At 32.9% G+C, this 22,214-nt stretch overlaps 4 protein-coding genes across 5 annotated transcripts; 3 read left to right on the plus strand and 1 right to left on the minus strand.

Annotated features, from left to right (window-relative positions):
• Window positions 1–22: 22 nt before the first annotated feature.
• LOC119644677 (protein singles bar) lies at window positions 23–783 on the plus strand. The gene is made up of 3 exons (XM_038044348.1): window positions 23–334; window positions 401–541; window positions 643–783. The coding sequence occupies exons 1-3, from the start codon at window positions 23–25 to the stop codon at window positions 715–717; spliced, it is 528 nt and encodes a 175-aa protein (XP_037900276.1). The 3' UTR covers window positions 718–783.
• A 1,564-nt stretch (window positions 784–2,347) lies between these two features.
• LOC119635994 (anoctamin-10) lies at window positions 2,348–5,723 on the minus strand. Its single transcript, XM_038031063.1, has 11 exons — window positions 5,501–5,723; window positions 5,292–5,428; window positions 5,120–5,226; window positions 4,782–5,052; window positions 4,505–4,717; window positions 3,897–4,436; window positions 3,515–3,811; window positions 2,997–3,130; window positions 2,757–2,933; window positions 2,684–2,699; window positions 2,348–2,410 (listed from the first exon to the last, which is right to left on the minus strand). The coding sequence occupies exons 1-11, from the start codon at window positions 5,520–5,522 to the stop codon at window positions 2,363–2,365; spliced, it is 1,962 nt and encodes a 653-aa protein (XP_037886991.1). The 5' UTR covers window positions 5,523–5,723; the 3' UTR covers window positions 2,348–2,362.
• Window positions 5,724–13,424: 7,701 nt separating this feature from the next.
• Window positions 13,425–16,071, plus strand: LOC119637188 (transferrin). The gene is made up of 7 exons (XM_038033047.1): window positions 13,425–13,563; window positions 13,621–13,863; window positions 13,959–14,077; window positions 14,146–14,305; window positions 14,393–14,550; window positions 14,821–15,467; window positions 15,545–16,071. The coding sequence occupies exons 1-7, from the start codon at window positions 13,485–13,487 to the stop codon at window positions 16,029–16,031; spliced, it is 1,893 nt and encodes a 630-aa protein (XP_037888975.1). The 5' UTR covers window positions 13,425–13,484; the 3' UTR covers window positions 16,032–16,071.
• Window positions 16,072–18,164: 2,093 nt separating this feature from the next.
• Window positions 18,165–21,176, plus strand: LOC119643766 (mitoguardin). Of its 2 annotated transcripts, XM_038043241.1 has the most exons (5): window positions 18,165–18,602; window positions 18,660–18,739; window positions 18,800–19,705; window positions 19,900–20,208; window positions 20,326–21,176. In XM_038043241.1, the coding sequence occupies exons 2-5, from the start codon at window positions 18,665–18,667 to the stop codon at window positions 20,632–20,634; spliced, it is 1,599 nt and encodes a 532-aa protein (XP_037899169.1). In that variant the 5' UTR covers window positions 18,165–18,602; window positions 18,660–18,664; the 3' UTR covers window positions 20,635–21,176. The 2 variants fall into 2 exon arrangements, with proteins under 2 accessions (XP_037899169.1, XP_037899162.1); XM_038043234.1 differs by having other exon boundaries at window positions 18,165–18,739.
• The last annotated feature ends 1,038 nt before the right edge of the window (window positions 21,177–22,214 follow it).

A 22,214-nucleotide genomic window follows, 5' to 3' on the forward strand; every position in this document is an offset into this window, starting at 1 on the left:
TTAAAAGAACAAGCCTATTATTATGTCTTCGTTTGGCATGCGTTCTATGGGTCAAAATTTTGGCATCAAGATATGTTGTTGTCGCGTTTGTACTTGTGTCAATTTTGGCTTTGCCACATCAAAAGCGGGTCTTTTGAAACTTTTACAATTGCTCTTGGCCACACTCTGCGAAAGTTTGCTTATCAAATATGGTTTACCTGAAGCAGATAGCATTGGACAGGCGTTAACCAGTTTCCTGACAACAACAGCATATTGCTTCACAACTACAATGATATTGCTAATATGCTATTACTTTTCAGAGAAATCATTTAGTTTGATACGACAATCATTATTTGTGAGTAAAAAAATGAATGTTTGTAGCAAATAATTATTAAATTTGTGTGTGTGTATCGTTGAATAGGAAATACTTTTCAATGCGGTGGCTTGTAGCATGTATTTTAGCTCTTGCAGTTATATGGGATTTGCTTGTGTTGTCTGGTTACATCCACAGTTTCTAATAAAGCCTGGTTTTTGGGCTTATCCTGCTATGACAGCAGCGTATGTAAGTTTTTTCTAAACGAATTTTTATTTGAGTTAACCGAAGGAATTGGTGTTAATATCCATTTTTTTTGTTTTTTTTTTTTTTTTTTTTTCTATAAACAGTACATGGGCTACGTTGCTGGTATACTCCATGGTATTGATGCTTATTTATCTTACAAACATTTCAAAGGCTATTGATAGAAAGAACTTTGCCAGCATTCTTAGTTGAAATTGTTTACAGAAATAGTGATTAATGAGAAGCAATAATAATAATAATAAGAAAAAAAAAAAAAACGACTGCAGTGACAATAAAAATAAAATGCAATATATAAGTATTACAAAAAATTATACTAAGCTAAAATAAAATTAAGTAAAATAAAACAAAAAAAAAGCAAATAAGAAATTTATATTCGGCGGGGGCCGAGTCTCGCAATACTATGCTTTACTATGGTCTTCGCATTCTACTCTCAAAGTTCTTTTATTTGATACCCATAACCTTGGTATTATTAAGAAAAAATTGATGGCGGTGCCTACACTCATTTTAGAATGAACCCATTTTCAAGCAGATATTATATATCTTCATTTGAGAACTGCACAAAATAGTTTTAAACACAGCACAAAAAGCCTAAAAAAAGTAAAAAATAATAAAGTATAACTACTCGTAACTTTATGTGGGCACGACCGATTTTTTCCATTTGTACATGTAAAAAGTAGAATGCTTCGCAAAGTAAATGTGGAAAATATCATCTTCCTAACTTTAATCATTTTCAAGTAACGAGCAAAAATCCCAAAATATTGTTAAAAAAAAGTAGAGTTACGTTCAGTTTACGCTCCACTACGCGCTTCTGCTCCAATCAATTTAGTCCTTCTAATTTATCAACCTGCGTCTAAAAACTTCCAATGTTTCGTTCAAATTTGAATTCGCTATCTGGATTTTTACGACGAAGAGAGTACCAGCAACATACACCGCACAGACAAAAATTTCTCGACAAAAGTGGCTAAGAGGTTAAATCTCTTGGCCACAACCATTCTTATGGAAAATAAGCCTTCATTTGCAAAGAGGTCTAATTTTTAATATCCATTTCCATTATAGTAAGTTCATATACAAAGAGGTAGGTATGTGTTCTATGGCAAAAACAGAAATTGTGTTAGGCAATGCGGTGCAACGTATTTGTTTTCGCTTGCTTTTTATGTGACTTTAGCAACATGGCTCGTCTTAACTTTTTTGAACTTTTAAACTTACTAATTTTTACCAAGTGAACAAAACTTATATGGACAGTGATAGCGTCAAAACCAAGGAATGGCGAACTGAAAGCGAAGAGAAAGACAAAGATGACTGAAACTAAACTCATGAAGACTTATATATAATTAATCAGAATTCTTGTGCTTATTTCTAGGTAATCAGATGTACTATATATATATACATATTTCTTTTGCAATTATCCACATAAAAATATTATGAAAGTAATTATTCAAATGCTACGACCAGTGATTTCACAGCAGCCAGGGAATTCTTAAGAAAATATATTCTTACTACTCCATATATATACATATATAAAACTCTTCTTCTTCTTCTACTTGCTATTGGAAACCTTAAAATCAGATAAAGTCAGAAAAGAAAGATAGAAGTTGGCATTGGTATATTTAGTTCATAGTTCATCAAAGATTGTATATTGCACAAAAATCTGGCTTTATGTTTTCCAGGGCAAGAAAAGAGTAGAGTGTAAAGGTGCGGATGAATGATCAGTTGCCACAGCTACGTTAAAGATAAGATTTAAAGCCGTCGGTATACTAAAATCACTCGAAAGTGAGCGTGGAATATAGTTTCCCATAGGTTTTTTTTTTAGCTCTTTTTCGATCTCTTTCTGAAGTTGATAAGGGAGCAAATTGACTGTTGAATAAAAAAATAACTTCAATTAAATAAAGCAAAAAATGAAAAATAAATTTATTAAAATCTTTTTTCAGACCATAAAAAGGAACGGGAACAAAATCCACTAACATATGGATAATTATAATACAAAAAAAAAAAAAAAAGAAAGAAAAACTAGATATAATCACGTAAAGAAAGCGAGTTTCTTTAATTTTTTTTTTGTTTTTCTTTTAAATCAAAAATAGGAATTATCTTTAAAGACAATTAATGCAACAACTCTTAGTCGATTTTTACTTGAGCTTTAAGTTTCCTGCAAATAAAAGTATGTATAAAAATTGTATTCCATAGTTATGGTCAATTTACTTACTTAATATTCTTGTAGGCTTGACTAGATTCGTAATCGGCTTTTAGCAGAGCAATACGTACCCAGCGAGGTCTTTCATGTATAGCCTTGTGTATAACAAATTTCAAACCCAATAATAGATGCTCGAATAGCACAAACGAAATATCCGAAGTATTAGGGAATAAATTAACAAAGAAATTCCTTGAAAACATTTAAATATGTAAATAATCACTATATTTATAAGTTTTAATCATCTACGCTTACTTAATATTTGGCTGTAAATATAAGATACCGCAATTACTTAAAATAGCCATAACTGAGAGCAGCTCAAATGCTGATTGCCAAGCACCAATATTTTTCGTACGTCGAGCAAAAGGACGCTTAAATATGTTACAAAGCTAATAGGCAAAGCAAAGTAAATAAGTGAGAAGTTTACTTGTCCGTTCGCCTTAAAGCGAATCTTCGATATTCACCACCATAACAATGGCAGAGCTTATTAAATGTAATTGAAATAAATAAATTTTTAAATATTTATTTCAAATTCATTCAGTTCATTTTAACGCAATATCTTTAGCTGTAATTGTGCACGGACTATTCTCATTTTCAAATTTCATTTCTAATTAATTAATTATTTTAATTTTTAATGAGCTCAGCAAACGGAATTAATCGATTCAAAAATCGATTGTAATCAATTGACATATCTAACACAGACCTAAGAAAAAAAACCGCTTGGTGGTGAATACAAAATATAATAAAATTTTATTGAAATCATGAAGCATTACCTTAAATAAATCGATATGCATAGCGAATATATTGTTTACTAAAGCACCTAAAGCTGCGAATGGTGCTACTGCTGCAAACAATACCACATAACCGAATTGTATACACATTTGTAAATAGTCTTCATAGGTGGATTGATATTTGTCCAAGCCGGACTCGAAAAAGCACTGCTCGTAACGTGCGAGATCGCTAACTTGATGTTTTATCGCTTCATCGATCTCTTTTTGCATAAATTTAGCAAATTTTTGTTTAACTACAGCCAACAGAGGTATGCCCACCTCCTGAGCGATACAAACTAACTAAAAATATAAAGCACAAAAACAAAACAAAACAAAAAAACAAAAAAAACTATTTGACACTATTAATAGAGTGGTTTGAAGGTACCTGAAATATTAATAGTTGCATCATTAATTGATATTTCAGTTGTTTTAACTCGTGCAGGACAAAAGCGATATAAAACAACGAAAAAAAATTATTAACAATTTCGAATATCATTAACTTATTGACACGATGGCGATCATATTGCGATCGCGTACGATGATTTTCCAATTCCGTTAAGAAAGTAGCCAGCTTCTCATAAGCCCATGAGAAAATTGATATTAACACTGATTGCACAATACAGGGTACATATAGAAGCCAAGATTCTGCACCAAAATCATTTAAAACTTCGGCTTCAATTTGAAATTGATAGAGAGCAAAGTAGGCAGCAGCTGTCACACATAAGAATACTACCGGATATGAAATGCAATACATTTGTAGATACGTGTATCGCATAGGATATTGTAGCGTTAATTTGCTGGTAATGGGATCTAGTTTGAGTTCACCTTTATACGCAGTACGTGGCTTATCCAAGCTAGTCATTTCGATTGTACCCCAACGATAAGAATAACCAGCACATTTACGTTTCCATAATTCTAAGAAAATCTGAAAAAACCAAATCAAACTTTCAAAATAATCTCTCTCAAGAAAGGAAAATAAAACCTCAATAGTACCGTAGTCCATATAACGTAGAAACTTGATACTAAAGACAAATTGAAAGAATAATAGTATTGCACTAAACCAAATAACGACGGAAATATTAAAGCCTTAGTATAAAATAAAGTGAAGCCGAAATACAAACTAATACTAGAACCAAAGTAATTGCGTATCTCTTCAATAGGTAAGGATCGTCTTCTCCAATTGAATGAGAATTTTTCTAAATACTCCTGTCGAAATTACAAATAAAATTATTTGAAATTTGCCTATTTATATGAACATACGCAAACTTACATAGTCATGTAAAGGAAATAGATCTTCTATTACACCATTTCTTATATAGGATAATAGCGAAGGCTTAATTGCATCTTTAATGAGCACAGGAGCTTCACAATAGCGTACGATATCGTTAGCAGTCATACCAGATAAAAGAAAATCTTCTACCGAATGGTAATTAAATTTTTGCATACTACCCGTTACAGTCTTTTTTATAAGTTCCGATTCGTCAGCAAAACGTAATAAGTTGTCGGTAGTAGCTGACAAGTACAAATACTTTTCAGTTTTGCTAAAAGTACAATAATATATATCATCGAACATATTATGTATATCATTAATTCATATTTCTCATTTACCTAAGTACTTCCAATGTAGTTAAGACATTAAATTGTTGTATAATTTTTTCAACATCTTGGCATTGTTGTAGCTTGGCCTTCTCACTGAAAACTATTACCACGTATGTCTGTAGATCAAACATGCTAAATAACAATTCAAATTATTTTTAAGATATATATATATATTCCCTACCTTATGATTAGTTTCATTTTGCTTATCATCATCTAGCTCTTTGGGTAGAGCATTTATTAATTCAAGGCTACGTTGACGTCGATAAATTTGATTTTCAATGATGCTTTGCGGCCTCTTTGCTAGCAGAGAAAATGCTCCTTTTCAAAAATTAATTATATAAGCTCTGTTATTATTAGATATTAATAAAATAACTATATAATTTATTACACCTGTTGCTTGAGCTTGAGACATTCTAGTTAAAGTGAAAAAAACACTTTTAACAATTCTTATGCTCTGTAAATTCACTCGAGAAGTACGCTTTTTATAAAAATGAAAAATATACTAAACATTAAGGAAGAATAGAAAAAAAAATATGGAAAGGGAATGAAAAATGAATATGTTGGCACTTGAAAAGATAGGACGAACAGCAATTGAAGAAACAAATGTGAAAAGTAAATATAAACAAAAACCGGCTGATCGCTATCAGAAAGGCGAACAACTGTTTTAAATTATATCAGATATTTGCCTACAGCGTTGCATTTATTTAGTAATCATACATGAAAAATGTAAAATCGCAGATTTGCATTTAATTTCTTATAACTATATATTTGTACTAAACTTCGTAAATTAAACTAAATAAATTCTATTTATAAAATCTAAATACATAATGAAAGTTTCGAAAAAAATATTCATGTCATCAATAGCTTTTTAAAGACAAATTAAACAAATTGAAATATATTGCAATGTTTAAAACCTCAAAGCGACTGAAAACCCAATTTAGTATATTTTGCATATGTTTACGTCTTGAAAACAAGTAGGAAAATTATAGTCGAGCGACTCTGACTATTACATATCTTCCAACACCCATTATTTTCATGCAAAGCCGTAATTTCCATGAAAACCCACATATTGAAAGGCTCTATTTTCTCTTCATATAAGAGTTTGCGTTTCATGATAGCGCCTATATAAATGGGAGTTCAATGAAAATAGACCTATGAGATCCAAATCCTCTACTGTTAGCATTTTTTTGGCTGAAACGCTCCTATAAATCAATCGCAATTAATTTCATCGCTACACCACCGACACCACTTCTGGTACAGAGTATATTAAGTTAGTTGTACGTAACACGCAGATGGGCTTAAGATAAACGCATCTTTTATTATACTGATCGATTCAAAATCATAATCTGAATTGATCTAAGCCTATCTGTCTGTCTGTGTCTCCGTCTAAATCGTGTCCACGTAAATGCGATATTTCCATGAAATTTGGTACATTGGCGTGTTTTAACCCAAGGACGAACGCTATTGAAAATGTTTCGAATCTGTCCACTTTTTCGATCATCGATAGTATTTGTGCGAATTCTTAGAGCTATTAGTTGAAGCTTATGACTTACAGTAGGCGTACTTGTGAGCGGATCATGCACTTTTTCAGGTAGAGCCCTGGTCAACTACGAACTTTTATCGTAATATCCTCTTTCTATATAAATTTTTGTCACTGCTTACTATAGAGAACAGAATAAACAGGTTAACAGATTTAATTTTTCAACTAATACATAGTTTTATTCCGATTCTTAAGCTGACAAAGAAACCTCCTCCAAAACTTTGAGCACTGCCGTATTGCAACTATGCCCAGACTTATAGCCCGATTGATTAGCACATAATAAATTTTTAGCATTCAAATGTAGCCAGTCGTCCAAAGACTTTTGGTAGAGCAGGAAGAACGGTAACTGGGCGAAAATCTTAACGAAGAACAGCAGATGCGTTTTTCTCGATAGGAATTACCATTGCTATTTTCGAGCAGTTGGGAAATGAGCAAGCAGTTACTATGTGATTAAATACATGAGTCAAAGGGGTAATAGCACTTGGCGGAACCAGCTTTATTATATCCTCCGCTCCTTGTGGTAGAGATGGGATTAAGATGGACCCACTTTTTATTATGTAGTTCAGTTCAATTCAATTCAGAATCATTTTCTTAATCGATCTAAGCTTGTCTGGCCGTCTGTTGTTCAAACTCAATTTATGAAAAGTCTGGGCACGACTTATGAAAAGGTCAGTTTAACTTCAACTGTAGTAGGGTGAATGTTAATCAACTTTCAGACGCTTTAGATTATGTTTGCAACAACAACAAGAGGTCTGTAGGTTTTTTTTCCACTCTATAAAGAAAACTTCTGTACGCTTATATTTTCTTCGCATATCCATAACTGAAGTGACATGACTGATACATATCAGGCTTGTATGTCGGTTTGTAACGGGCATAAATAAGTATCAGAGATCGCATATAATGTATATACATTCTTAATCAGCGTAATATAACAATGTCCGTCTATTCATGTTTTTAAAATTGAGAGAAAGCATTAAAATCTTTCATAAATGTTGCTATTAGTTTGGTCGGACTAAAGGAAGGAGATGGTTATTTAAATAGCTAAAAGATCAGAAAAATTAAAAGTGTATTCTATTTTGACGATGTTCTTATCAATAATTCATGAGCTGAAAAAGATATTGATCCTAAAGTGAATATATGAATTTTAATCCTCTGACTTAGCATTCACTACAAGGCAAATGTAGCTTCCTTCCATGCTTCCCTTCACACCTTTTTGGAATGATGATAATGACACATTGAACTTAATATATATGAAAACGTGCCATATTTTTTTTGTATATATATATATATATATATGTACATCAATAAGCAAATATTCCTCATGAACGTGAATTTAAACTGACATAATTAAAAATTCCAATGTCATATAAATTCATTACGACAGATTTCATGAAATTAAAAAAAAAAAGAAAAATTTAAAGAATATTACGTTTTCTTAATTTTCTCGAGATATATATGTGTTAAAGTGAAAATGTAAGGAGAAAAAAATTAGTTCTTGTAAAGAATGAAATAATTAGCCAAACATCGTTTAAAATTGTTTCTTAAAATAAATGAATGCGACCTTTGAATTGAAAGCCTATAGCGATCCCATAGATACAATTGTTTCATATATATAAGTTCTATGATATATCTGGAAGTAAGTTCACAAGTATTAATCATGACTGCTTCATCAAAATTTATAACTTAACCACGAAGCCATTAAATTTGCGTGACTCTGTTTCTAAAACAAACAAAGATTGAGAAAAAACAAAGAAAGTTTAATTTTTCTTTTTTGTTTTTTTCTTTTGTATGTGTGTGTTTGTGTTTTATTTTTATTTTTATTTATTTTTTTTTTTTTTCTTTTTTCTTTTTACGAATAATTCAGAAGGGAAAGAGAGGAAATTGATAGTTGAAAGCAAGAAAACTTTAATTGCTGAAGAAAAAATAAAAGAAATAATTAAGACCTTATCTTCTCTGTATTCATCTTAATTTTACAAACTTACTTAGTTGTACACACTAAGTTGATCAACATTTCGTTACGTAATTAAAGTAAAACACTTCGAATTTTCCAATTTTATTTTATACTTTGTTATTATCTTTGCTTTTTCTTAGAAAATCTTTAATGTAATTAAATAGATCGGGCGAACTAGCGACCCCTAACCAATGATAAGTAGTTTCTTTTCTAGCGAAATTTCCCCGTTTTAATCTACGAAATTGCTGCACTACATTTGACCTTAAGACGAATTGCAAACACCTCAACTTTCAACTTAACTACAAAAAAACGTACTTAGTATTATTGATTGCGGGCGTGTCGATTGGACAATGAAGAGCTTTTCATTAATTGTACGCTGTAGGCCTAGGCTGTTGTGTTTACTGACTCGTTGTAAAGAAAAAGAAAGCAAATCCAAATTTTTTTTGTTTTTTTTTTTTGATATGTAGTACATATATAATGCCACCCATTAGTTGAAGATATTGTTAGCCTTCATTCTCGATTCCCAAGTAGGTTGTAACGAGTAGGCAGAATTCTTATCATCGAATGAGAAATCTTTTCAAGGTAAAATTATTGTCGGATAACATATTGAAAATTACGATCGAGTTTATTCAATATCGAAAATTTAAAAAGGGCCCCAGTGGGCAATCGACACATACGACTCCTTAGTAAACCTCTCCCGTACAACTGCATACTACTATTCATTCAAGTTTTCGCTCTTACTAACAAGCAAGCATTACAATTGATATGGATTTTTCTTTAAGAAGAAGGCGATCGAGAAATTTTTTTAAGAATTTTAAAAAGATTCTGCTTGAGGGATAATTTTGATAGCAAAAAATATATAAAATTTATTATTATTATTATTATTATGATAATTATCTTATCTAGAGGAGTAAAGTCCAAGACTAAAATTATAAAGCGCTAGCAATTTTATTGAAAACACTGTCTCACGATGCTTCGACTTGTTTTAGTCGAGATCCTTTGTTCACTTGGTCACTCAGATCGATCCTATATAAAATTTAAGCAAAGTGCATGTAAAAGTTTGCATCTTTTTCTTGCAACCTTTAGCAAAAAGCTCTCGCATAGACTGCTGTTTACATAGGGATTCCAACAATAAATAGATAGATAGAAAGACTTGGCTGAATTGCCATCCTATTCGAAATCTCTGATGTAGAAATCTTTTGAGTAAAATTGCATGTCACCAACGAAATGGCAAAGCAAAGGAATCCACATCTCTTAGTGTAATAATATGTTTATAAATATGTATATAAAAATGGCATAAAAGATTATACGAACATTCTGATAAGTATAAAAATTTTTACCGGCCGGCAAATTATTGAAATAAACAAAATGAAAAAAAAAAACATAACTGAATAAATAAATTAATAAATAAAAGCAAACATCGAGACAGGTGTTAATTATGGGCATGCATGATAACGTCGAGAGCTACTCGATGCATTACTAACAACAAATGGCTAAAATCCAAATTAAAAAAACTATATACGCTTTGAGATGAATTTCAGATACCCAACCTCGCGTCACCCTGCGTTGATTGTCCGTCCAAACACATAAGATTTTATATTCATTTCGACAATGCCTGTAAACCAGCGTTTACCTATAGAGAATTGTGACTTGTATATTTTTAATGAATGCTCAATTAAATTTTCGAATAGTTCGTGGACGAAGAATCAATGAAAATATTTTGATATTGAAAAAGTTAATTTTTCCCGCGATTAATTACATTCGAGATATATATTTGCCGATAAAACAATATTGACGAATTTGAGAGATGCAAGAAGAGATGAACTTAATCGAATCGGTTCATAATTTAATTCGAATGAAAATTTGCATGCTGCGCAAAAGATTTGCACAAAGCTTCGCTTTCTACTCTTTTTAATGGGTGTTACAATTGCATTAATAAAAATAGTATATCCTTAAGTCAGGAAAGTGGATAAAAAAAGAAAACCGGTTTTGAATTTCTGAAATTCATGCAACACAAACCTCTTATGGATGGATGATAAATAAAACTAAAGGAAAAAAAGAGAAACCAAACAGAGAACTAGAGTTAATCTACTGAGCAGCCAATGGATAAAAACCTGATTGAAATTTATGGATACGTATCATAAACAAGTCGTGTAACGCATTTGCCTCGCAATCAGTTCTTATAATATTAACAAATAAAAGGAGACAGGAGACAAGAGACCGAGATAGAGTCAGAATATAAATTTATTTAATAAATTATATGTTGGTATAAAATGAACACAAGAAAAGAAAAAGGCAAAGAACTCAAGCAGATGAGCTTAATTCGTACTGCGGCCAATTTCAAATTTCTTGCACTTTTCAACCGGCAAACATAATTTAATATAATGTTTGATGCATTCGTATGCATGCATTTAAATTGATTGCATGCATGCTTTTTTTTAACTTCTTAAACTCTTAAGATAATTCCTTATCTAACAGATAAAATAATGATAAGATTTTCAATAACGGAATTTCATCTTCTTCACTGTAAAATGAAAATAGAATGCTTTTCAAACATTTATGTCAATTAAATCTGAAAAGCGTAGAGTCTCAGCCAAGTCACTTCGGCTAATTAAAATTCTAATGCGATCGTTGATGATTTAAGTGCATTAAGCAAATTAAATGAGCTCAGCATTAGTAATTCACTTCTTTCAAAATGAATCTATATAGATATATATATTCTGTCTTTATCGATTGAAAATTTTTCATTCAATCTGCGTATACGTCTACGCACTCTACTCCCAAAATTTTGTTTATTCCTCTTGGTTGTTACTTCTCTCTATTGAAAATTATATAAAAGGGAGCTACCGGCGAGAGAGCAATGTTAACTGTTTCTCCAAACCGCATCTTCTTTGTTCTCGGCAATGTAATAGAAGAAGATGCAGAAAATATGGTCCATTACCTGCTGTTGACGTTAAGAGCAACCGCGAACATAGGAGAAACCATATGTACATTTGCAAATGTAATAAGAATTATATTTTTTCCATAAAAAATTGCCCAATGTTTACTTATCTCCCTTTGGACTGAAAGAATTGTATGTATACTTGTGCTGTAATAATAAAGCGGTAATTGTCCAAGTCCCATTTAATAAGCCGCTGGGATAATAATTATGAGAATTTTGTTTTTTTTTTCTCGATATGACCAATCATTCAGGGGGACGTCGAATACTCGTATAACGCGGTGATGATCCCAAGCGCGTCACAAAAGAGAAAGAAAGAAAGAAATGGGGAGGAAATGGCCGCAATCTAGTGTTATACCTTTACCGGGCTGAACACTCATTATACCGCAAACACTCACCTGGTAACCGCGATTCTTACCTACTCGGCTACTTGGCTACTCGGATACTTGGATACTTGGCTACTCGGCTACTTATGCGAGATGAACGTTAGTGGTATATTCAATCAATTGGAGATTTTCAGCGGCCAATAAAACTTTACGCTAGCGCTGAACCTTTAAAAATGGCCTTAACAACACTTACCCCACATTGTATGATATCGGACAAAAATTGAATGCTTCAACTTCACATAAAACTTTTTAAACTTTTTACGCGCTATGGACTCTGATCAAAAATATGTATCTGTAAACTAAAATCAGATTTAACGATAGGGCCCATAGAACTTAGGACCCAGAGAGAAGTGGACAGTCATGATTCATTTTGCTTATAATATTTCTGAAGCCGAAACGATTTCTTTCTCCTTGAGCCTTATATCGTTTCTTTCGCGTATTTCTGGTTTTTGTAAATGGAACAATAGACTACCCTAGAATAGAACGAAATGCAAAATCGATACTATCTCCAAACTTCAGGAATGATTATAGAATGTAAAATTGATTTAGTTTTTGTTTAAGATCTATCTCTGTGACCTAATTGTCATGTTTAAGTGAAGAGTAACCGTTTATCGATAATTCGGAATCTTTGCAAATCAATCGAGACTTTATCACTTGATAATAATAAATAAAAGAACTTTCTTCTTTTTTTTTTGCTATTGTTTCGTAAGTGATTTTAATTAGATTTTACTTTCAAAATCAGGCATTTAGTTACTATTCATTGACATTTAGGATAAGGAAAGCTGCTGAAAATAAGGAAGTATGCTGCCTGTATGTAGTTAACAATTTCTTAAGTTTACATAGAAAGTGATAGAAATGCTCTCAATGCGCTACGGCAAGAAGTAAAGGAAAGAAATTTAATTTAAAATTCATTATGCAGTTTATGATTTAACTGCAATTGCACAAACGACTCACGGTGTTTATATATACAGGCACGTATGTATCTCTACAATGCTTGAGGTAAGCGTACACGTCTCATTCTCTTGAAGGAACATTAACATCAAACAATATTCAAGGTCATCAGATTTGGAAGAAAACAAAACTGATTCTCTATGTTGTCTCATTTCCCCTTTAAGCAGAAGTTTTAATATTTGCAGAAAAAAAAATAGTATAAAAAATTATTAAAAAATAAAAATAAGTTCGCAAAACCTACAGTAGCAATAAAAAATGCAATTGATTTGTTTTTTTTTTTTTTCTTTTTATTATATTGTATGGGTAAATCCCGATCTGCTGGAGTGAACTATATCAACATGTATATATATGTATATATATGTATATATATATATATATATTTATATTTGAATGTTCACGAATAGAGATAGAAATGCGCCGTACCCATGGATACTGATACAATAATTTATGTGAAAAAAAAGTAAAAAAAAAAAAAAAAAAAAAAGAAAGAAATGAAAACTGAGTTCAACTTGCGCTCTCTTTAGAGACTAGATCAGAAGGTATATAAAGAAACTCATCGCATTAAGAATATTAGCAGTCAAGCCATTGAATTCGCACAGATTGCAAGCATGATTTCAACAAAATTATTGTGTCTAGCCGCCGTAATGGGTGTGTTGGCTGTAAGCCAAGCCGCCGAGGAAAGAATCTGTGAGTAAATTTCTGAAAACTTATCATCAATTATTAGTGATTTGATTGCGTTTATAGACCGTATGTGTGTTCCTCAAAAATATTATGAGGATTGTTTGACCCTCTTGAAGGATCCTTCAGAGGCCGGTATTAATATGCAATGTGTAGCCGGTAGAGATCGTATTGATTGTTTAGATATGATTAACGAACGTAAAGCCGACGTTTTGGCTAGCGAACCAGAAGACATGTACGTAGCTTATCACACCAAAAATGAAGATTTCAGAGTCATCTCCGAAATTAGAACTAAGGATGACAAAGATGGTTAGTAACCTTTGCATACAAGCGATAACGCATAAAGTGACTTTGCTTCTTTTTTTTCTCTCTCTCTCTCTCTTCTTCAAAATTTTTTACGTTAGCCGATTTCCGTTACGAGGGTATTATCTTAGTTAAGAAAAACTCTAACATTCACAGTTTGAAGGATTTACGCGGTGCTAAGTCCTGCCATACTGGTTACGGTCGCAACGTTGGTTACAAAGTATGTCATCCGTATGCATAATCTCCAAGTTTAGCGTACATTTTAATTTGCTTTAAATTCCGCCTTAGATCCCAATTACCAAATTGAAGAATAGCAATATTCTTAAAGTATCTATGGATCCCGAAATAACCGCCACCGAACGTGAACTTAAAGCTTTGTCGGAATTCTTTACTCAATCCTGCTTGGTCGGCACCTACTCTCCCCACCACGAAACTGATCGTTTATTGAGTATGTATTCGTGAAAACATAAGAAAAGTTTAGCGGAAATATTTATAACAAGCATCTCTTTTTTCTTTTTTTCTTTTTTTTTAATAGAAAAGAAATACTCCAATTTGTGCGCTTTATGCGAAAATCCCGAACAATGCAACTATCCCGATAAATACTCTGGCTATGATGGCGCTATTCGCTGTTTGGATAAAGGCAAAGGTGATGTTGCCTTCACTAAAGTGCAATTCATCAAGAAATATTTCGGTGTAAGTATGAACACGAAAATTGAAAAAAAACCTAAAGTTATTCGTACTCACAGCCCCCAGGCTGCGTTGTTTTTGTCCTCTGCTATTTTACGCAGAGTTCAGCGTGAGAGTACTAAGCTTCAAATTGTCGTTAGTCTTTATTTTGTTCTCTGGGTCTTGAGTTAACCATAGATACATTCATTTTGGAAACTAAAGACCCGTGACCCATCGAGGGATAAATGTTTATATAAAAAATACAACCCTGCTTTTCGATATTTTAAAATTTTTCAGATGACTCCTGGCACTACCGCTGAGGGTGATGCTTCCGAATTTGAATATTTGTGTGAAGATGGTACCAGACGTCCCATTACTGGACCTGCTTGCTCTTGGGCCCAACGTCCCTGGACTGGTTATGTTTCCAATTACGATGCCGTTAAGGGTCAAGAAAAATTGCACAAATTGCAACAACGTTTGGAAAAATTCTTCGACAACGGCTTGCACGCTCAAAACAAAGAAAGCGCCGCTCATTTGTTGATTAAAGAAGATGCTGTCTACCACAACAAGCCCGAAGCTGTCGATCCTAAAGTATATTTGGAACGTGCTGGTTACAAAGATGTTATCGAACGTGATGGCAGTGCTATTAGAAAGATGAAGATGTGTGTTCAAACCGAAGCCGAATACAATAAATGCGAAACTTTACGCCGTGCTGCTTATTCTCGTGACATCCGTCCTGAATTGGAATGCGTCCAAGAGAAAGATTGCGTTATTGCTGTTAAAGAAGGTAAAGCCGATTTAGCAGCCATCCACGCTAACAACTACAAAGTAGCTCGCAGTGATAAACTCAAGCCTGTTGTTTATGAAAGCTATGGTGAAAATGATGTGTATGTAGCTGTTGTGGAACCTACTTTGACTCATCAAAATTTGCAAACCATGCCTATGTAAGTATTAAAGGTACCTGTGCGAGAAGGACTATGTCGTCAATTAAAAAAAAAAATTTTTTTTTTTTTTTGCTTAGTCACTACAACGGACAAGATGAACGTGCTCACCAAGCTGCCGCTTACTTAAACAAATTGCGCAATATCAACACCTGCCAAACTACACCTTCCTCTGAAAAGAACATTATGATTGTTAACGCCAAGGATTTGGAACAATGGAAAAACAAACAATTGTTGTGCGCCAACTTGGAAAAGAAACCCGTCACTGAATGGCGTGCTTGCAATTTGGAAGCTCATTTGCCCGTTGGCATTTTCATCCGCGAATCCATGACCCCTGTGGAACAAGAAACCATTAAACACTTGTTTGTCTCTCTTTCTGAAAAGTTCGGTCACAACGGCAGATTTGAAGATGTCTTCAATCTCTTCGGTGAATACAAGACTCATGAGAAGAATATTCTCTTCAACGACCGTGCCGTCAAATTTGTCACTGAATTAACCAACGAGCACACCAACGAGGAAATCTATCATAGTTTGAGATGTGAAGCCAATCTCATCAAGAAACATTGAGTTTTCTTTTGTGGATTGTGTAAAACTATTCTCAAAAAAGCATTATATAATAATAAAAACTTAATTTAAAGTTAACTGCAATCGTATGCATGTTCTACTTACTATTAATCCTTCTTATCCAAGATCTCAAGGAAATAATCGCATAGGTAGGTACTCTACATAATTTTAATATACAAAACTGGTACGGCTGCGGGAACGCTATGCCCGCAAAAACTATATTAGACACTCTAATCTCTCGTTAGACATAGAATGAAGCGTCAGAGCACTTGTAAGATATATATATTTGTGATAAGAATAAGATCAGTTTATTTATCTGTCTCCCAAATTATGAGTGAGGTCTTAGAGCTTTTCCTAAAGAAGTAACTTGGTCTTCAATCCTTTTTTTTTCTTTCATCCGTCTAAACGGTTTAATACTCATATTTATTCATAATCACGAAATCTATTATACTTCGAGCCCTATACCTAAGGACGAAAAGTGGAAAGTATTTCGAAAAGGTCAACAATAAAAATTAATGGACAAATTAAGGCGTACCATGCATATCGGTTGCGATTCTCTGTTTGGACGAACCACAAGGATCGTCATTAGCTGTTAAAGTATGGCAAAACGCTTACCAAACGCTATCAACAACATTAAATCGTTTTGAACCGTTCGGTACTCAAAGACAATTGAAATATTAATAATCGATCCGTCCATCTGCCCATACTCAGAAAGAAGTCAGAAAAAAGTACGAAGCAAAGAAAGAGGCGGAGACTGGTTGCAGCCTATTAAATGTGTTCCTAATCGGTAAATGTTATGCCTTTGTCAACTGAGCGACTAACTAGGCGTAGTCTTAGGTAGTATTCAAGAAAAAATAACGAAAATAATTTTTTAATTTGTATATATATTTAGCTTACGATATATGTTTATATATTAAAAAAAAAACATCATCTTACAAAAAATTTAGAATTCTTCAATGAAAAAGCAAATTATATTTGCTACGTATGTGTATATGGTAAAGTTTCTTCGTAAATGAACACTTATATTTATACAGTAGCGCATATTCACTTAAAAACTTGCAACTATATGTGCTGCTTGGTGCCTTGCAAATGTTAGAGAAAATGTGACGTCTTATCAAGTAACTATTTACAGAACTTTTGCTCATAAAAATAATGAGAATGAAAGAGGAAGCAATCAAGCGGTTGCTTATTAACACCGTTACTACTGTTATTGATAACAGGAACACAAAAACTCCGTAATACTCTCCTAGCTTGAATTTGAAACAAACTGTTGGGCCATCTTGTCATTTAGTTATCTCTGAATGTATTAAATAAGCTTGTGCGGAAGTGTATTAGCACAATTCCCATACCATGTACGCCATTATTAAAAAGAACAAATGTAGTAATAAACAAATAGATATGTAGAAAAATAGTGAAAATTTAAGAAAATATATTAAGTCCACTTGCAAAGAAAAGCTTACATCACAATGCTATAAGTAAACAATTGCACAAAAATAAAATCAAAAAGTATCCGCCTGAGTGGCCGAAGGCGAGGAATCTCGACTAGCAAGTCAATGGCCGTGGGTTCGAATCTCAAGTGCGGTAGAGTTTTTAATAAAAGCCGATAGCCTTAGATGCTAGTGCTTTTAAGAGTTTAGTCTTAGAATTTATTTCTCTGCCGAAATTAATAATAATAATAATAATAAAATCAAAAAGTAAATTTCCTATTGCTTATCTTCATGCATATAATTCCTTAAACAAATGTACACATAAGCGCACACAAGTATTTCTATCGCAAATATCGCAAAAATATGCTTATCGTGCGTAGCCATCTTGCACAGCCATCTTGCACAGCCATCTTGCACAAAAATCTGAAATTGTACTCATTTCATTTTTCTCGATTTCTTGTTAACATTTCGTTTGTATTGGTTTCATATTCGGACTTAAGATGCTACATAAGATTTTTATTGCGTGAATGCTGCCTGCAAAGTGTTCCATTTTACAATATATAATGGTCTTGATCACTTCTTTTACTCCTTTACGCACGTGCAACGTGCCTAACAGAAGTTTTTCAAAAGTGTAACAGTGGAATGAAACGTAATCAAAAATTGCAACCTTTTTCTAACAGATGTCATAGCCAAAAATATTGCGAAACGAGAAAGAAACTTAACAACTCTGCATTATATTGTGATGCAATTGATTTTTATATTTGTTAAAGAAAAAAGAGAAAAGGCATTTAGACGGTGAAAGTGGATATGAAATTGTAATGATCTTATTTAGCAAAAATTAAGTCGCTTTTTTGTGTATATTAAAAATAGTGAATGAAATAAACGGCGAAAATTACTGATTTCTAAGGCATAAGTAAAACAAAAACACATGATAAACATATTTAGGGAACGGAAGCGTCTGTTTGCGCTGTAAAAGACCGGATTAATTCTGCCTGGGCAAGAATTCAAAAATTATTTATTAAATTCTTATAGCTAAGCTTAAAGTAACGCAAATGATATACTTACCAAAACCATTAACTTTCTCTTTCAATATGCGATCGAGGGAATTATAATATAATAAGTATTTAATTGATAGTTAAATAACTAGGTAAACGCACAGTTGTTAGATAGATAAAACCGACATTTACAATTATACAAAATTTAGGCAAAATGCTAAAGAGCTTGATGCCGGCAAAATGGCCAACTATTCGTTTGTTTCCTGTACGTATGTCGACGACGCAAAAGGTATGTGTTCTTCTTAATGCAGAATCCAAATTCTAGAATAATTTTTTATTAACATGTTAGGTTGTCCTCATGTCTATAGCAGCTGGAGTAACTTTGCTGGGTGTTATGTCTCGATATTTACGAAGACGGAAGCCGCCTCGTCCCCCTCGCCGGCCGCGGAAGTATACAGGAAGGCGTACACGTAACAGCATGCGCAGCCCAAATGATTTGATATCTATAGCCGGTTCAAAAGCTTCCGCACGTTCTGGCAGTCCTGTAGGCTCTACCGTAGCTTATTCACAATCAGATCGCCTGTCTGTAGCTAGTGGCTCCATTGGACCGGGAGCTTTAACATCGGTCATACCGAGTCAAGGCGGGGTTAACGCCTCTCAGTTAACCGCTCAACAATTAGGTGTTATGGGCATGGAAGCCTTAGATACTGTTATAAATTTCTGGGAAGATGCGTTGGCATCGCATTACTCACCCGGCGGCGTACCGGCTTTACTTACAACCGCGGAGGAGTCTGAATTCTGCCGGGAAATACAAAATCTTTTAGATATGGCGTACACACTTCAAGAACAGAGTGAATTATTATTTCTTGACCAGCGCTCCGTATTATTTCGCGAAGAGCCAAGTATTGAGGAAATCATAGAAGAAAGCAACATAGGTATTACAGAAAGTCTAAACGAAGAAGATAAGCAATCACGCCGTTCGGTGTCCATTAGCCGAACGGCTTCGGATCCGAATTTCGATTCGGCTGAAAGTTTTGCTTCTGCTCTAGATCAAGTGGCGGACTTGAGAGAATTCGATGGTTTTGCTGACACCGAATATGATGAGTATCCACTATACCAAACAGCTATAATACATCACGAGGAAACGCCCATACCTTATCGCACCGCCCATACAGAATTAGTTCATTGCGCTAATGAAACCGAATACTTAGCTAAATTGCATTGTGTACGTTTAGCGTTTCAGTATCTATTTAAAGTGAGTAATAAAATTATTCGACGATTTTGGAAATGTTGGACTTTCAGGACGTGAACATTTATCTTCATTACATTAATTCACTTCACGTTCGGTTAGTCTGATATTTGAAATGAACTGTATATAGTAATTTGTTCAATTACGTTCAATATTTTTCAAATTAGATAATATGTTAGCTAAATGTCTATACATTACAGGATCCTGCCATTGGTCAATTGGTCATCGATACAGGTCGTCAAATACTTACTGATCTTTTGTGTCTGGGCGATAAAGATACAAAAGAATTCTTGGTGGGTTACGAAGATATGATTAATTACATACAAGATTCCAACAATTGGGATGACATACAAAAAGAACTTGAACAGCGGAATGTCAAAGTGATGACATTTTACGATATATGCTTGGATTTTATTATATTGGATTCGTTTCGTGATCTAGATGCACCGCCAGCCAGTGTTATAGCAGTAGTGCAAAATCGTTTTTTATCGAATGGCTTTAAAGAAACGGTACGTTTCCCATACAATTTGGCAAAATGGTTGGCAAAGTCGCATTTCGATAACGATATACTCATTAATTTTCTTCTTTTTCTTTATATCCCTGACATGTGCATTTGCATTTCAAAGGCTTTGACAACAGCTGTTTGGTCAGTTTTAAAGGCCAAAAAGCGCATGCTTAAATATCCCGAGGGCTTTATGTCACATTTTTATGTTATATCCGAGCAATTATCTCCATTGATGGCGTGGGGTTTCTTTGGGCCCGATGAAAACCTTAAAGATATTTGCCATTATTTTAGAGATCAATTATTGGGCTTTTTGGCAGACATTTTTAATTTTCAAAAAAGTCGTTACACGACACTCGAAGAATTTTCACAAGATATTTTAGAGCATATGAAAACTAGAGTTAATAATATTAGTGTTAAATTTAGTCAATAGAGGACGAACGAAAAACAAAAACAATCACAACAACAACAACAGCCGCATAACAAGAAACAAAAAAAATAAATATATACTTGCGATTATAATTATAATCGTTTACTTTTATTAAGATAAACAACATTGTCGAAACAAAGTTCGCAACTGTTAATAGCAATTTCAATTTTATTAAAATTTTGTAAATTTTCTTATGCAGTTACGTTATGAATTGTTTATTAATTATTAAAGCATGTGTTTGCAAAATACATAATTAAGTTGAAAAAATGCTTCCTAAGTGTTACGTAAGAGAAGAAAAGCATTTAATTATAAGCCATAAAATAACAAATTTTCAATAATCAATGAGTACTATTCTCTTGCTTGTTTTTGTTGATTGACTAACTAACTATGCCCTTCAAATATATGATTTTATTTTTCTAATTTTTTGATTTATTATATTTTCAGCGGTTTATTATTTAACTTTTGTTCTTATTCCTATTAGCTTCTAAGCGAGAGCGTTCCGGGAGCTATTGAGGTCTTTTAATAGAATTTTTATTGTAAAGAAAAAAAAAAAAAAAAAAACAAAATGCCAATCAAAAAAAAAAACAAAAGAAAACTTCATAATAAAAAATATAAATCTTAAATAATTAATAAATAAAAGAGAGAAATACTTTGATATCAAAATTTATTACAATCAATTTTTATGCAAATATTTTAAAGTAGATGTGGAATTACGATCGTTCTTGCCTTCAAATTGTTGTCTGTATTTAATTTTTACATTTTTAATTTTTTAGTATTTGCACTTACCCGGTGTGGCTTACGAAGACACTTTTATAACAGTAATAAGCTTACCGATATTAGAACAATATAAATGTACGTATATTTTGTCTTTTCTCATAACGCAGGTCCTCACTGTCAATATTAGCAAGTGTAAGAATTCTATTGCTAATTATATCTAAGGGAATGTTGTATTTGGAAAGGACCTAAATACAATCAGTTTACCCTTTGATCATCACTATAAAGTTAATCCGCCATTTCGAGCAAATTGCAAAAATTTTGTTGAATATGGCGATCAATACCACTCATATACTAGGATCTCTTATTTGCCTACGATCAATGTTCTCTACTGGTTGCAAGTTACAATTTAGTGTCTCTATATAATGAGAGCGTTTTTATGTGGTCCAGGTTCATTTTTTTTTTCCATTGAAGGTTGGGTGGAATGAATTTTGGGTTAATGTTACACTTGTTTTCAAACTTGCAACGGTAAACTAAAACGCAAACGTACAGAATTATATCGACTTAAGATCCTCTGTCGATCAACAACATATGTATAAATATATATTTGAAATTAAAGGACTCATCTTTGGTTTGGATAATCATGCTTCGGGGTAAGGTATAAAAATTTTAATTGTTTTTTTTAGAGAAGAGCGCCAGCAAAAAAAAAATAAATAAATTATATTCGTTTGAGATCGAAGCCGTAAGTAAGTAAGCCGTTACTCATTACATAATTGGAAAAAGTAAAAAACGTACATTTGCGTAAAAATAGATGAAAATACCCTACATCTCTCTCTCTCTCTCTCTCTCTCTCTCTCTCTCTCTCTCTC

This window comes from Glossina fuscipes, unplaced genomic scaffold (assembly GCF_014805625.2).
Source record: "Glossina fuscipes isolate IAEA_lab_2018 unplaced genomic scaffold, Yale_Gfus_2 0, whole genome shotgun sequence".
Taxonomy (NCBI): domain Eukaryota; kingdom Metazoa; phylum Arthropoda; class Insecta; order Diptera; family Glossinidae; genus Glossina; species Glossina fuscipes.